The sequence below is a fragment of the Oncorhynchus tshawytscha genome, linkage group LG04, assembly GCF_018296145.1.
Source record: "Oncorhynchus tshawytscha isolate Ot180627B linkage group LG04, Otsh_v2.0, whole genome shotgun sequence".
In the NCBI taxonomy this organism is placed as follows: Eukaryota; Metazoa; Chordata; class Actinopteri; order Salmoniformes; family Salmonidae; genus Oncorhynchus; species Oncorhynchus tshawytscha.
This window is the reverse complement of record NC_056432.1, coordinates 18,222,051-18,238,801: the sequence shown is the minus strand read 5'-3', so window position 1 is coordinate 18,238,801 and position 16,751 is coordinate 18,222,051. Positions and strand designations below refer to the sequence as shown.

General features: G+C 42.6%; 1 protein-coding gene across 5 annotated transcripts in view; it reads right to left on the bottom strand.

The window, feature by feature from the left end:
* The window catches only part of LOC112248252 (small G protein signaling modulator 1-like), a 74,817-nt gene that overhangs the window by 21,206 nt on the left and 36,860 nt on the right, over nucleotides 1-16,751 (bottom strand). For 3 of the 5 annotated variants that reach the window (XM_024417125.2, XM_024417128.2, XM_024417127.2), the window contains exons 9-16: nucleotides 10,211-10,335; nucleotides 9,566-9,633; nucleotides 9,195-9,358; nucleotides 8,684-8,813; nucleotides 8,412-8,576; nucleotides 2,676-2,802; nucleotides 2,024-2,088; nucleotides 1,655-1,800 (exon numbers count right to left, since the gene is read on the bottom strand). In XM_024417125.2, the coding sequence (XP_024272893.1) occupies nucleotides 1,655-1,800; nucleotides 2,024-2,088; nucleotides 2,676-2,802; nucleotides 8,412-8,576; nucleotides 8,684-8,813; nucleotides 9,195-9,358; nucleotides 9,566-9,633; nucleotides 10,211-10,335 (990 nt within the window). The remainder of the gene's footprint in view (nucleotides 1-1,654; nucleotides 1,801-2,023; nucleotides 2,089-2,675; nucleotides 2,803-8,411; nucleotides 8,577-8,683; nucleotides 8,814-9,194; nucleotides 9,359-9,565; nucleotides 9,634-10,210; nucleotides 10,336-16,751) is intronic. The other 2 variants (XM_024417129.2, XM_024417130.2) reach the window with 1 other exon arrangement.

The window sequence follows — 16,751 nt, the reverse complement described above, 5'->3', positions numbered from 1 at the left end:
ATAAGAAGAGACTTGCTTGGGCCAAGAAACACGAGCAATGGACATTAGACCGGTGGAAATATGTCCTTTGGTCGGATGAGTCCAAATTAGAGATTTTTGGTTCCAACCGCCATGTCTTTGTGAGACGCAGAGTAGGTGAACAATTTATGTCCGCATGTGTGGTTCCCACCGTGAAGTATGGAGGAGGAGGTGTGATGCTGTGGGGGTGCTTTGCTGGTGACACTATGATTTATTTAGAATTCAAGGTACACTTAACCAGCATAACTAACACAGCATTCTGCAGCAATACTCCATCTCATCTGGTTTGCGCTTAGTGGGACTATCATTTGTTTTTCAACATACCAAGAGAGAGAAAGAGAGAGAGAGAAAGAAAATCAGCCAACAAGTGCACGGCATATGTGGGAACTCCTTCAAGACCGTTGGAAAAGCATTCCTCATGAAGCTGGTTGAGAGAATGCCAAGATTGTGCAAAGCTGTCATCAAGGCAAAGGGTGGCAACTTTGAAGAATCTAAAATGTAAAATATATTTTGATTTGTTTAACACTTTATCGGTTACTACATGATTCCATATGTGTTATTTCAAAGTTTTGATGTCTTCACTATTATTCTACAATGTAGAAAATAGCAAAAATAAAGAAAAACCCTTGAATGAGTAGGTGTGTCCAAACTGTTGACTGGTACTGTACGTGTATAAAAAACAAAAGAGGAAGCCAGTGGCTTATTAAATTCTTCACCAGTATCCCCTCAGTAGCCCTAAAAATTGCCAAAGACTCCAGCCACCGCTTCTCCCGAACAGCTAATCAAATGGCTGAACAGCTAATCAAATGGCTTCCTGGTCTATTTGCATGAACCCCCCTTTTTTATGCTGCTGCTACTCGCTGTTTATTATCTATGCATAGTCACTTTACCCCTACCTACATGTACATATTACCTCGACTAACCTGTGCCCAGCGCATTAACTTGGTACCGGTACCCCTGTATATAGACTCATTATTGTTATTTTATTATTGTTGCTCTTTTATTTTTTTACTTTCGTTTATTTAGTACATTTTTGCTTAACTTTTATTTTTCTTAAAACTGCATTGTTGGTGAAGGGCTTGTAACCTGTTGTATTCGGCACACCTGTTGTATACTATTTTATTTTATTTGATCAATCAAAGTGCAGAATGGTTGTGTACCACTGGATGCCAGTGGGGGCCCTAATCCCCTCTTTAATAATGAATAATACTGAACTACAATCGTGAGAAAAATGTTAAGATTGACTACAGCCAGTAGAACTCTACAAACACAGATTGGACACACATGGATGAACTTGAGACATAAGTCAACTGAATGCCTCCCATCGGTTGATTATTCAACAAAATCCCTCCAATGAAAATGTATGCTGTTGATACGCTGACAGGCAGGGCATTAGTCAAGCTTGCATACGGCTGGTTGTGTGACTAAGAATGTGTGAGCAATGTGATGACTAACGGATGAATACAGATGAGTGTGTGTGTGTGTGTGCATGTGTACGTGCGTGCGTATGTGTGTGTGTGCGCATCTCGTCGCCAGGGGGTTTGGGCTGTCTGGTACTGCACTGTGTGTGTGTGTGTGATGACTAAAGTGACAACCTTAGCGACAATGCTAATGATGTGACGGTGATGCTGCTTACGGTGCAGTCCTGAAGGAACCTCTGCCACACCTCGGCAGTGAGGCCCCCTAAGGCATCGCCGGGCGCGTCGGGCGCCACAATAGTGTGGTTGACCAGGGCCGAGAGGTGTGTACGTACGGTAGACAGGTGACGACAATAAGCCAGCCCTGGAATACAAAAACACAACCGCTATCAAATGAGCCTCCTTCTGACATTCCGAGATTTTATGTGATACATTATCTAAATAAGGCGATCTGACATTTCTGACATTTAATTAATAGTTGGATGCTAGACTAATTGATAAGCTGCTTTAAATTCAAATCTGTTGCAAAACGTTGCAAATCATCTAGGGGGAAAGAAGATACAAGATTTGTGTTCACAATCACATACAGCCATAGAAAGCCCGGGAGATGATCTGATACTTCATTTGGTCACACAGCTGCTTCAAAGGGGCTCTGCAGAGGGAAACAGCACATAAATCAAAGTGTTCTCCATACGGGCTCCACCTCGTCTTAAACATGTCCAAGACTTTCATTTTGATCCCAAACATTCTCTATTCTCCATTCACAAGAACATCTTAAAGTAACTGTCCAGCGTTACCAATTATTTAGGAAATATTCCCTCAAATGAATTACAATATGAATTAAATAGATGTCCTTCTCCATTCACTGTTCATAAGGACATCAAAACCGTAATTGGGTAATAAAACAGTACATTTCAAACGATGAGATCAATGCATGCACTATAGTATCAACATGTAATAAACCTGGGTTCAAATATTATTTGAAATCATATAAAATACTGTATATGTGCTTGATTAAGGGTGCCTAGTGCAATGGAACCAATAGAAACGTCCAAAAAGTGCATACCCTGCCCACCTGGCACTCCAGGCAGGTTAAAGAAAAATAACAAAGTATTTGAAAGATTTCAAGCAGTATTTGAACCGGTGTCTGTTGAGCTTGTATCCTTCTCAGGCCAGTGAGATCGGTAAAGTCCAGGGATGATATCTGGGTAACCAGCAGTGTGTGTCTCTGTCTCTGACCTTTCATGGTTGCACCCATTGGGAGGACCTCCATCTGAGAAGCTGCACTGGGTACAGGACGAGCAGGAGGATTTCCTGGTTGTGGGCTGCCAGATGTTTGCCTCCTGGTCCATCAGCTCTGGGGCCACTGCACCACAGAACATACACACACACACACCAGTCAAAAGTTTGGACACACCTACTCATTCATGGGTTTTTCTTTATTTTTACTATTTTCTACATTGTAGAATAATAGTGAAGACAACACAACTATTAAATAACACATATGGAATCATGTAGTAACCAAAAAAAGTGTTAAACAAATTTGCCTTGATGGCAGCTTTGCACACACTTGGCATTCTCTCAACCAGCTTCATGAGGTAGTCACCTGGAAGTAATTTCAAATAACAGGTGTGCCTGGTTAAAAGTTAATTTGTGGAATTTCTTTCCGTCTCAAGCTCTATGATGAAACTGGCTCTCATGAGGATCGCCACAGGAAAGGAAGACCCAGAGTTACCTCTGCTACAGAGGATAAGTTCATTAGAGTTAACTGCACCTCAGCTTGCAGCCCAAATAAATGCTTCACAGAGTTTAAGTAACAGACACATCTCAACATCAACTGTTCAGAGGAGACTGTGTGAATCAGGCCTTCATGATCAAATTGCTGCAAAGAAACCACTACTAAAGGCTACCAACGAGTCCAAATGAGAGATTTTTGGTTCCAACTGCCGTGTCTTTGTCAGACGCAGAGTAGGTGAACGGATGATCTCCACCTATGGTCCCCACCGTGAAGCATGGAGGAGGAGGTGTGATGTGTGGGGGTGGTTTTCTGGTGACACTGTCGGTGATTAATTTACAATTCAAGGCATACATTTGTTTTTCAACAGGACAATGGCCCAACACACCTCTAGGCTTTGGAAATGCATTCCAGGTGAAGCTGGTTGAGAAAATGCCAAGAGTATGCAAATCTGTCATCAAGGAAAAGGGTGGTTACTTCTAAGAATCTCAAATATTAAATATATTTTGATTTGTTTCAAACTACAGACACCCTGGTTGGAATCCAGGCTGTATCACAACCGGCCGTGAATGGGAGTCCCACAGGGCGGTGCACAATTGTCTCAGTGTCGTCAGTCTTTGGCCGGTGTAGGCCGTCATTGTAAATAATAATTTGTCTTCACTGACTTGCCTGGTTAAATAAAGGTTACATTTTTTATTTATTTTTTAAATCAAATAAAGATCATTGCTATTCTAACTTCCGCGATGCATATAAGGCCCTCCCCGGCCCTTCTTTCGGAAAAGCTGACCACGACTCCATTTTGTTGCTTCCAGCCTACAGACAGAAACTAAAAATGGAAGCTCCCGCGCTCAGGTCTGTTCAAAGCTGGTCTGACCAATCTGATTCCACGCTTCAAGACTGCTTTGATCACGTGGATTGGGATATGTTTCGCATTGCATCCAACAACAACATTGACAAATACGCTGATTCGGTGAGCGAGTTCATTAGAAAGTGCATTGGCGATGTCGTACCCACAGCAACTATTAAAACATTCCCAAACCAGAAACCATGGATTGATGGGAGCATTCGCGCGACACTGAAAGCGCGAACCACTGCTTTGAACCAGGGCAAGGTGACCGGAAACATGACCGAATACAAACAGTGTAGCTATTCCCTCTGCAAGGCAATCAAACAAGCTATGTGTCAGTATAGAGACAAAGTAGAGTTGCAATTCAACGGCTCAGACATAAGATGTATGTGGCAGGGTCTACAGTCAATCACGGATTACAAAAAGAAAACCAGCCCCGTCGCGGACCAGGGTGTCTTGCTCCCAGAGAGAATAAATAACTTCTTTGCTCACTTTGAGGAAAATACAGTGCCACTGACACGGCCCGCTACCAAAACCTGCGGACTCTCCTTCACTGCAGCCGATGTGAGTAAAACATTTACAGTGCCTTGCGAAAGTATTCGGCCCCCTTGAACTTTGCGACCTTTTGCCACATTTCAGGCTTCAAACAAAGATATAAAACTGTAACTTTTTTTGTGAAGAATCAACAACAAGTGGGACACAATCATGAAGTGGAACGACATTTATTGGATATTTCAAACTTTTTTAACAAATCAAAAACTGAAAAATTGGGCGTGTAAAATTATTCAGCACCCTTAAGTTAATACTTTGTAGCGCCACCTTTTGCTGCGATTACAGCTGTAAGTCACTTGGGGTATGTCTCTATCAGTTTTGCACATCGAGAGACTGAAAGTTTTTCCCATTCCTCCTTGCAAAACAGCTCGAGCTCAGTGAGGTTGGATGGAGAGCATTTGTGAACAGCAGTTTTCAGTTCTTTCCACACATTCTCGATTGGATTCAGGTCTGGACTTTGACTTGGCCATTCTAACACCTGGATATGTTTATTTTTGAACCATTCCATTGTAGATTTTGCTTTATGTTTTGGATCATTGTCTTGTTGGAAGACAAATCTCCGTCCCAGTCTCAGGTCTTTTGCAGACTCCATCAGGTTTTCTTCCAGAATGGTCCTGTATTTGGCTCCATCCATCTTCCCATCAATTTTAACCATCTTCCCTGTCCCTGCTGAAGAAAAGCAGGCCCAAACCATGATGCTGCCACCACCATGTTTGACAGTGGGGATGGTGTGTTCAGGGTGATGAGCTGTGTTGCTTTTACGCCAAACATAACATTTTGCATTGTTGCCAAAAAGTTCAATTTTGGTTTTGTCTGACCAGAGCACCTTCTTCCACATGTTTGGTGTGTCTCCCAGGTGGCTTGTGGCAAACTTTAAACAACACTTTTTATGGATATCTTTAAGAAATGGCTTTCTTCTTGCCACTCTTCCATAAAGGCCAGATTTGTGCAATACACAACTGATTGTTGTCCTATGGACAGAGTCTCCCACCTCAGCTGTAGATCTCTGCAGTTCATCCAGAGTGATCATGGGCCTCTTGGCTGCATCTCTGATCAGTCTTCTCCTTGTATGAGCTGAAAGTTTAGAGGGATGGCCAGGTCTTGGTAGATTTGCAGTGGTCTGATACTCCTTCCATTTCAATATTATCGCTTGCACAGTGCTCCTTGGGATGTTTAAAGCTTGGGAAATCTTTTTGTATCCAAATCCGGCTTTAAACTTCTTCACAACAGTATCGCGGACCAGCCTGGTGTGTTCCTTGTTCTTCATGATGCTCTCTGCGCTTTTAACGGACCTCTGAGACTATCACAGTGCAGGTGCATTTATACAGAGACTTGATTACACACAGGTGGATTGTATTTATCATCATTAGTCATTTAGGTCAACATTGGATCATTCAGAGATCCTCACTGAACTTCTGGAGAGAGTTTGCTGCACTGAAAGTAAAGGGGCTGAATAATTTTGCACGCCCAATTTTTCAGTTTTTGATTTGTTAAAAAAGTTTGAAATATCCAATAAATGTCGTTCCACTTCATGATTGTGTCCCACTTGTTGTTGATTCTTCACAAAAAAATACAGTTTTATATCTTTATGTTTGAAGCCTGAAATGTGGCAAAAGGTCGCAAAGTTCAAGGGGGCCGAAAACTTTCGCAAGGCACTGTAAACGGGTATACCCTCGCAAGGCTGCAGGCCCAGACGGCATCCCCAGCCGCGTCCTCAGAGCATGCGCAGACCAGCTGGCTGGTGTGTTTACGGACATATTCAATCAATCCTTATCCCAGTCTGCTGTCCCCACATGCTTCAAGAGGGCCACCATTATTCCTGTTCCCAAGAAAGCTAAGGTAACTGAGCTAAACGACTACTGCCCCGTAGCACTCACTTCCGTCATCATGAAGTGCTTTGAGAGACTAGTCAAGGACCATATCACCTCCACTCTACCTGACACCCTAGACCCACTCCAATTTGCTTACCGCCCCAATAGGTCCACAGACAACACAATCGCAACCACACTGCACACTGCCCTAACCAATCTGGACAAGAGGAATACCTATGTGAGAATGCTGTTCATCGACTACAGCTCAGCATTTAACACCATAGTACCCTCCAAACTCGTCATCAAGCTCGAGACCCTGGGTCTCGACCCCGCCCTGTGCAACTGGGTACTGGACTTCTTGACGGGCCGCCCCCAGGTGGTGAGAGTAGGTAACAACTTCTCCACCTGACTGATCCTCAACACTGGGGCTGCACAAGGGTGCGTTCTGAGCCCTCTCCTGTACTCCCTGTTCACCCACGACTGTGTGACCATGCACACCTCCAACTCAATCATCAAGATTACGGACGACATGACAGTGGAAGGCTTGATTACCAACAACAACGAGATGGCCTACAGGGAGGAGGTGAGGGCCCTCGAAGTGTGGTGTCAGGAAAATAACCTCACACTCAACGTCAACAAAACAAAGGAGATGATCGTGGACTTCAGGAAACAGCAGAGGGAGCACCCCCCTATCCACATCGACGGGACAGTAGTGGAGAGGGTAGTAAGTTTCAAGTTCCTCTACGTACACATCACGGACAAACTAAATTGGTCCACCCACACAGACAGCATTGTGAAGAAGGCGCAGCAGCGCCTCTTCAACCTCAGGAGGCTGACGAAATCCTGCTTGTCACCAAAAGCACTCACAAACTTCTACAGATACACAATCGAGAGCATCCTGTCGGGCTGTATCACCGCCTGGTACGGCAACTGCTCCGCCCACAACCGTAAGGCTCTCCAGAGGGTAGTGACGCATCACCGGGGGCAAACTACATGCCCTCCAGGACACCTACACCACCCTACATTACTCATCTCATATGTATATACTGTATTCGATGCCATCTACTGCATCTTGCCTATGGCGTTCTGTACCATCACTCATTCATATATCTTTATGTACATATTCTTTATCCCTTTACACTTATGTGTATAAGGTAGTAGTTGTGGAATTGTTAGGTTAGATTACTCGTTGGTTACTACTGCATTGTCGGAACTAGAAGCACAAGCATTTCGCTACACTCGCATTAACATCTGTTAACCATATGTATGTGACAATTTATTTGATTTGATTTACATCGGTATATGTTTTTGACCCTGGTCTGAAACTCTGTGCTATACTGTAACTGCACAGGTTCAAACTCCCAGCCAGAATCACATTGTCCCGTCATGATTTGGACACCTCTGGAGATGATTCTCAAGACACGATCACAGCTGAATTAGACAAATTGGGCAAGATCTGTCACTTGATTTGAGGAAGTGTTAATAGCTGCCATAGAGGTGGCATTAGAGAGCAAATCAAGCACATCAACAATGACATTTGGGGCTACAAGGCATTTCAATCTGCGGAGGGTGAACAACGGTCTTTTGGCATGGTAATGATGACACATTCTTATTGGTCTTTATGTTTCTATATTCTCTTTATGGGCACATACTAACTCAAGTTCTCAGGCATATCTTCCATTGACGTCAAGGCATGCTTAATACAAAATTTTTATGTTGTGTGTGCATCTGAAGTTAGAATTCGTCCCTAAGCATGACAATTTGCTCGCTCAACATTAGCTTTTTCTACTACTGTAAACCACTGTGTACCTCAACATAACGCTGTGTTTTTTCTATTGGAAGGCCCGTGGCCAGTCAATCATCCACCTATTGTCCAAGAGGGACTGAGGTTAAGGGAAGAGGACAGAGAGCGCTTGATTAGGGGACTCATTTGTAAGATTTGCAGGAAGGAGACAGAGGGCGAGGCAGAGATTGAAGCAAAGCAAGTGGACGGACAGACTGAAGGAGGAGCTGAGGTGTGGTAACGTTACAGCTGTTCCCTGTGGTGGGCGATGGGGGGTCTCCGGGACAACTGCAGGAGCGCTTAGGGACCACCAGGTTCCCTTTGGTTGGGGGCTGTCCTCTCAGGTGGAGGGAGAAGGAGCGGGACAGGAGAGGAACCCCCGGGGGAAGACGGGGAGGGTGGGTTATAGTCACTGGAATGGACAATGAGGACAGTTGGATTTTTTTAAAGCAAAAACCATCACCTGAAGTGACCACCTGAAGTGATCACACGAATGGAGGAGGGGTTGAAGTCACTTACCAAACTCTGATTGGCTGTTGGGGAACAGGATGCGGAAAACATAGTCCGTGGCCTCGTCCTCCTCCTTATCAGACACGGAGTCCGAGGATCCCTGTGAACACCTGTTTCTCAGTTTAGGGAACACTTTCCCCTGTAGTCAGAAATTAGGGGAATGTTAGATACAGTAAATGCCCCAAAAATATGACAAACTGTCAAAATCTAAAATGATTAACAGCATTCTTTGTTAATTAAGACATTTTTTAAAATTAAGATTTTGATAGCACAGTGTCTTTAAATAGTCTAGATTTGTAAAACATCCACACTTCCACCAAACAGAAGGACTGCCTATATAAGCAATACTTAATAAGGTCTGGCTTAAAGAAGCCTTGTGTGGGAGGGTTTCATTATTTATTCTGCCCAGTAGACATGATATAGGCTTTAAGAAGTCTAACACATATACTCACACATATACATTGGCTAAAATAACTCAAGATCTGTCTTCTTTTAAATAATCAAATGAAATAGGGATGACCTTTCCCCTCTGGGACCAGAGCGGAGGGTTGAGCTGGCCGTGTGGCAGAAGGCCGTTCTCCAGGCAGGAGAGGAACTGGAGCAAGTGCCCCCCTCTGGGGAAGCGCAGCGGGGGTCTCTGGATGCCGTCCTGGCTCACCAGCACCACCGTGCCCCCGGTGTCCACTGCAGAGAATAATTTATACCTTTTATGGACCTTTTAAATATCAAAAAATGATAAGAACAACTCCGTAAATGAACCAGAACTAGCTGTCGTTGATAGCAGTAACAAGTAGTTGAGCTCCATATAAGATGTGCCGATTACAATCCAGACATTACAATGAGCCTGTCCTCCAAATGTCTCTCTCCACTAGCCTCCATTGGTGGACCTACCCTGCTGATGACAGTGCAAATAAACAATCTCCTCCAGACGTATGGTCATAGCGTAGTCCCAGTACACACTGAAAGAGATGGAATCAAAGCCGGGGTTATTGAGACATCACTCACCTTGTCACACTGAGTTGAACAACAAAGATCGCCATGGGGATATGTGTGTTGTGTGTCTCTCTTGGTGTGTGCAGAATTCTGAATACGGTCTGTGTTACTGAATGTAGAAATGGTTAAAGTTGGGGTTCAGTATTTTGCATAAGTAAGAGTGTTTGCTGCTCCCAAAAGTGCTCTTTAATGAAAATTTAAGTGATACACAGCAAACAACACCACGGGCTAAGAACCAAAGTCACTAAAATGATATGACTAGTTACTTTGAAGTATGCTTGAACATGTCCCCCTGCTGCCCCTACAAACAACCCTCGTCATATTCCCCTCTCCAGAGTTGACCTCAGGACACAAAGCCCTCCTGAGTAACACTCAGACAGACACGCTACATGATTTAGTCACACTGAACCGCTGCACCAACTGTAGACATCAACTTAAACACACAGTTGGTGTATGGTGTTCCTACAAACAGTCATCACCTTGCTGTGCCATCTTGATGTACATAAGTGAGAGATAGGATCATTAGTGAATTGCTCTCCCCACCTGTGCTCATAGTCCAGGTCTCCCACAGAGCCGTTCATCAGCTGATTGGGCGTCCACTTCAGCGTCATGATGTGAGCGGTCTGGTGGAGAGAAAGGTATCCTGGGATAGCCTCCATGTCATCCCTCTGTAATGCCAAGAAGGATAACAGTTTGAGGATCTGTTTTCTAAAGTGAACTATGAAGAAATAATACACCAATTACCCCACCGAAGACATTATTTAAAAAAGTATACTCATCATAACAGACTTTATATGGGGTAATAAAACCCATAGAATAAAAAGGAACGTTTTACATCTTCCTAAGTCAGGGGGTGGTTTTAACCTTCCAGACTTGGAATTGTATCAACTTGCCACTTGCGACATATATGCGACATAATGCACTAAAGTAGAACATTGGGTACATATTTAAGATGTGCATGCTAATCCCCAGGATCTTTTTACATGTATATTTTCTAAGGATAAAGCTAAGAACGTCATAGTTAAGAACACTATAACAATATGGAATAACATGAAATCTATTCTACATAGTTAAGAACACTATAACAATATGGAATAACATGAAATCTATTCTACATAGTTAAGAACACTATAACAATATGGAATAACATGAAATCTATTCTACATAGTTAAGAACACTATAACAATATGGAATAACATGAAATCTATTCTACATAGTTAAGAACACTATAACAATATGGAATAACATGAAATCTATTCTACATAGTTAAGAACACTATAACAATATGGAATAACATGAAATCTATTCTACATAGTTAAGAACATTATAACAATATGGAATAACATGAAATCTATTCTACATAGTTAAGAACACTATAACAATATGGAATAACATGAAATCTATTCTACATAGTTAAGAACACTATAACAATATGGAATAACATGAAATCTATTCTACATAGTTAAGAACACTATAACAATATGGAATAACATGAAATCTATTCTACATAGTTAAGAACACTATAACAATATGGAATAACATGAAATCTATTCTACATAGTTAAGAACACTATAACAATATGGAATAACATGAAATCTATTCTACATAGTTAAGAACACTATAACAATATGGAAGAACATGAAATCTATTCTACATAGTTAAGAACACTATAACAATATGGAAGAACATTAAATCTATTCTACAAGAACCAATATCACTCCCTAAAAACACAACCTTATGGAACAATCCTTGGATAGCTTTTCAGACGTCTCTGATAAATTGGTCTACATGGAAAACTAAAAGCATAGAAACCATAAATGACTTGGTAATAGGAAATACATTTATTTCCATGACAGAAATAAAAAGCAATTTTGGACTGACCAATGTAGATATCTTAAAATACATGCAACTTAATAGTTTCATATCAATACATTTCTAATTTAAATGTTTTGGACATCAGAGCAATCTGAGGGAATCCAATTTGAGTCAGAAAAGGATATTCATATGATAGGTTAGATATACAAAACCTTGCAGAAATCATATCCAACTGACAATCTCTTAGGAAAAAAAAAAAACTACTGGAACCAAGACTTAAAAAAGAACTGATATTGGCACGAGATTTAAAAAATAAGAAGATTATAGACACACTATTAATAACTAATAACTGTTAATAAGAGTATACAGAGGCAATATTGAAAGGAATTTTTCCCTCTCTTATTTTGTTTGTTTTTTACAGTTTCACCAACTCAGTGGCCTTGTAGTTAGAATGTCTGCCCTGAGATTGGAAGGTTGGTTTTTCGATCCCCGGCCCAATACCAAAGACTATAAAAAATGGGACGTGACGTGTCTCTACTTGGGGTTAGGCCCTGCGATTGACTAGTTTCCTGTCCAGGGGGTGTACCTGTATGGTGTCAAATCCGATTCAAAAGTCGAACACGCGCGAGCAACAAGAAACATTATTGCGCGAGCAAACACTGAGAGAGAAGAAATGTGGTCGACAGACCAGAGGACGGGTCCCTCGAGTGCGTTCCTTGGGTAGGCTTAAAGGCGAGTCTAAAACCTTAGATCTGTCACTTTTACTGGAGTGATGGACGAACAAACAAATTCCTGCCATTGGCCAGTCCAGTGTTGTGATTGGCTATTTCGAGCCTTCTGTTTGTGATGCACTATAGGGCAGTCTGCTTAGCTAGCTAACCGGTTTGAGCAGTAAGCGCCAAATGAGAAGCCCAGCAGCTTGATAACCAAATGAACTGGGAAATACATTATCATAGGTATGCTATACCTTGAGTTGAGTGGAATCTACGTACTAAAGTTAGCTAGCTAATTACTTGTTAGTCAGCAACATTCGTCTGTAAAATGAAAAGCAGACAGTCAGCTCTAGCAAACACCACAAAACGAGTCCACTAATTGCAGGCAGGAGCCAATATTTAGGGTATTAAGCTCAAGGATACACACAGTGTATTTTGAATTATATGAAGACACAAAGGGGAGAATCTGCTACCTGCTACAGTTCATCCAGTACATAACCAGTCCCAAATAATAGAATGTAAACTTGCATGATAAACCAGCTAAACTCAGGTTAACATGTCAGAATCAGCTTTAAATTCCAAATACATTTGCATGTATAGGAATCTGACTCTGAAACATACAGTATGTACACTATGAACGCTAAATAATTGACTTTCTAAATAATCAACGTTCTAAATTCTGCATGTAAGAGATGTGCAAAGAGCAATGCTCAGTTCTGGGATGATAGTGCAAGGTGCATAGTCGTGAATGAATAATGCAGAGTGTGAAGTCCATGGATGAGAGGATCATCATGGACCCGGTGGACGGTTGGTGAGGGCCACGGCACGGGGAAGAAACTGTTCAGGTGGTGGGAGGTTTTGTTTGTGAATGACCTGAACCGTTTGCCAGAGGGGAGTCTTTGGAAGATGGGGTGGAAGGGATTGGCGATGATCTTTCCTGCATGCTTCCTTGCCCTGGAGTCATGAAAGACCTTGATGGAACGCAGGTTGCAACCAATGACCCTCTCAGCAGACCAGACAATCCGTTGCAGTGATGGAGGAGGTGAGGATGGACTCCATGATGGTCGTTTAGAACTGAATCAGTACACACAGCATTCAAAGGAGGACTGAGGACAAAACAACACCATGCAGTCACCAAACAGTGAACTGAGGAAAACATTTGTTTTATAGTAATTATGTGATTGGGAACTACTATTGTCTATCAATTACAGAATCTCAAATTATTTCAATTTGGCATTGGAAGCTTTATTGAATAAAATCAGTCAAACTGCATAAAGAGTCTCATCAGATCAGATGTTATCAGCAAGCCAGAGCCACCTGTGGAAAGAGCACAAGTAGAACAAAGATATACGTGCAAACAGAATAAATGTATCATTCAACATCAGATTCCATCTAAAACAATGACATGAGCTCTGTCGCAATTAATCTCTGCTCAACTCCTGACTTCCTCTCTACTCGCATCCTTCTCAAAACCCGTTGGAGGATGTCTGAGGCGACAAACCTTGGGTCGTTCCTCCAATAGGGTTTTAGGAGGCACGATGGTCAGTCCTATGCACCCATAGCTCTGTCTATGAATTTGAGTGGTTACATTTCTCCAGACCCATCACTCAGTTTTTTACCAAAACAGGGGCTGGGTGAACGCTTTGTTATTGTTTCAACTGCCGATTGCCACTTTAAGAAACACATCAATGAGTATACAAACATGTTTAAGCATACAGGACTGTTGGGAGTGTGGTGCCATACCTTTAGCGCTCAGGTGCAGCAGAGCTGACACAATTAAGATGAAGTAGCAGCAGATGTCTTGACCACCCTCTGGCTGTTCTCCAGTCCGATGTCTTGACCATCCTCTGGCTGTTCTCCAGTCAGATGTCTTGACCATCCTTTGGCCGTTCTCCAGTCCGATGTCTTGACCATCCTCTGGCTGTTCTCCAGTCAGATGTCTTGACCATCCTCTGGCTGTTCTCCAGTCCGATGTCTTGACCACCCTCTGGCTGTTCTCCAGTCAGATGTCTTGACCACCCTCTGGCTGTTCTCCAGTCAGATGTCTTGACCACCCTCTGGCTGTTCTCCAGTCAGATGTCTTGACCACCCTCTGGCTGTTCTCCAGTCAGATGTCTTGACCACCCTCTGGCTGTTCTCCAGTCAGATGTCTTGACCACCCTCTGGCTGTTCTCCAGTCAGATGTCTTGACCATCCTCTGGGTGTTCTCCAGTCAGATGTCTTGACCATCCTCTGGCTGTTCTCCAGTCAGATGTCTTGACCATCCTCTGGCTGTTCTCCAGTCAGATGTCTTGACCATCCTCTGGCAGTTCTCCAGACAGTGGTAGCACTGGAAGATGTCCCAGGCACTGTTTGTGGCTACATCACCTCCCTCAGAACCAGTGAAGATCTCCAGGTTCTTACAGTGGTGCATCAGCACAATATATATAGAGGGCAGAACAATACAGGAGATAGAATTAAATGTAATATGGAGCCCAAGTCCCAACTTAAAACCCTTGTATAATCCATAGACATTGGTAAAAAGATAAAAGTAGGGCACTGAAGTGTGAGGAAGGCGGTGCGATGTGTAAATCATAAGATGAGTTGGTTACTCACTGGTCCAAACTTGGTGTCCTCTGCCTCGTTGGTGTAGTGGTCCAAGGCGATGAAGTAGAAGCCTGACTCTACCTGGTCAAATGTGTTCTCTACACACACTGACCTGTCTCCTGAGTAGAAACCTGACTCTACCTGGTCAAATGTGTTCTCTACACACACTGACCTGTCTCCTGAGTAGAAACCTGACTCTACCTCGTCAAATGTGTTCTCTACACACACTGACCTGTCTCCTGAGTAGAAACCTGACTCTACCTCGTCAAATGTGTTCTCTACACACACTGATCTATCTCCTTAGTAGAAACCTGACTCTACCTCGTCAAATGTGTTCTCTCTACACACACTGACCTGTCTCCTGAGTAGAAACCTGACTCTACCTCGTCAAATGTGTTCTCTACACACACTGATCTGTCTCCTGAGAACAACTGGAGTGAGAGAGAGAGAGGAAAATAAGATGTCAGGAAATGTCCCAGAGTTCAATTGGAGTTTAAATGTTTTAACATCTTAAATGTTGCATTCAAGGTAACAGTCCATTTTAAGACTGCTGTGGCTATATCAAAATATGCAAATATGGAAAAGAATGTTGCCAAATAAATGATAACACAGGATGTGGGACTGGACTGAGCCGAGCAGTAGGGAAATTCCACGGTACAGAGTGATTCTGAGCACTTTTTCACTTTAAAATGTACAGTACTAGTCATTCAAAGGTTTTCTTTATTTTTACTATTTTCTACATTGTAGAATAATAGTGAAGACATCAACACTTTGAAATAACACATATGGAATCATGTAGTAACTAAAAAAGTGTTAAACAAATCAAAATATAGTTTAGATTTTAGATTCTTCAAAGTAGCCACCCTTTGCCTTGATGACAACTTTGCACACTCTTGGCATTCTCTCAACCAGCTTCACCTGGAATGCTTTTCCAACAGTCTTGAAGGAGTTCCCGCATATGCTGAGCACTTGTTGGCTGCTTTTCCTTCACTCAGCGGTCCAACTCATCCCAAACCATCTCAATTGGGTTGAGGTCGGGTGATTGTGGAGGCCAGGTCATCTGATGCAGCACTACATCACTCTCCATCTTGGTCAAATTGCCCTTACACAGCCTGGAGGTGTGTTGGGTCATTGTCCTGTTGAAAAATAAATGATCGTCCAACTAAGCGCAAACCAGATGGGATGGCGTATCGCTGCAGAATGCTGTGGTAGCCATACTGGTTAAATGAGCCTTGAATTCTAAATAAATCACTGACAGTCACCAGCAAAGCACCCCCACACCATCACACCTCCTCCTACATTCACTGTGGGAACCACACATGCAGAGATCTTCCGTTCACCTACTCTGCGTCTCTCACAAAGATACGGTGGTTTGAACCAAAAATCTCAAATTTGGACTCATCAGACCAAAGGATAGATTTCCACCGGTCTAATGTCCATTGCTCGTGTTTCTTGGCCCAAGCAAGTCTCTTATTCTTATTGGTGTCCTTTAGTAGTGTTTTTTTTGCAACAATTCAACCACGAAGGCCTGATTCATGCAGTCTCCTCTGAACAGTTGATGTTGAGATGTGGCTGTTACGTGAACTCTGTGAAGCATTTATTTGGGCTGCAATCTGAGGAGCAGTTAACTCTAATGAATTTATCCTCTGCAGCAGAGGTAACTCTGGGTCTTCCTTTCCTGTGGCGGTCGTCATGAGAGCCAGTATCAACATAGTGCTTGATGGCTTTTTGCAACGGTACTTGAAGAAACTTTCAAAGTTCTTGAAATGTTCCGCATTGACTGACCTTCCTGTCTTAAAGTAATGATGGACTGTCGTTTCTCTTTACTTAGGGTGGCTACTTTGAAAATGTTTCATATAAAATATATTCTGATATGTTTAACACTTTTGGTTACTACATGATTCCATATGTGTTAATTCATAGTCTTGATGTCTTCACTATTATTCTAGAAAATGTAGAAACTAGTAAAA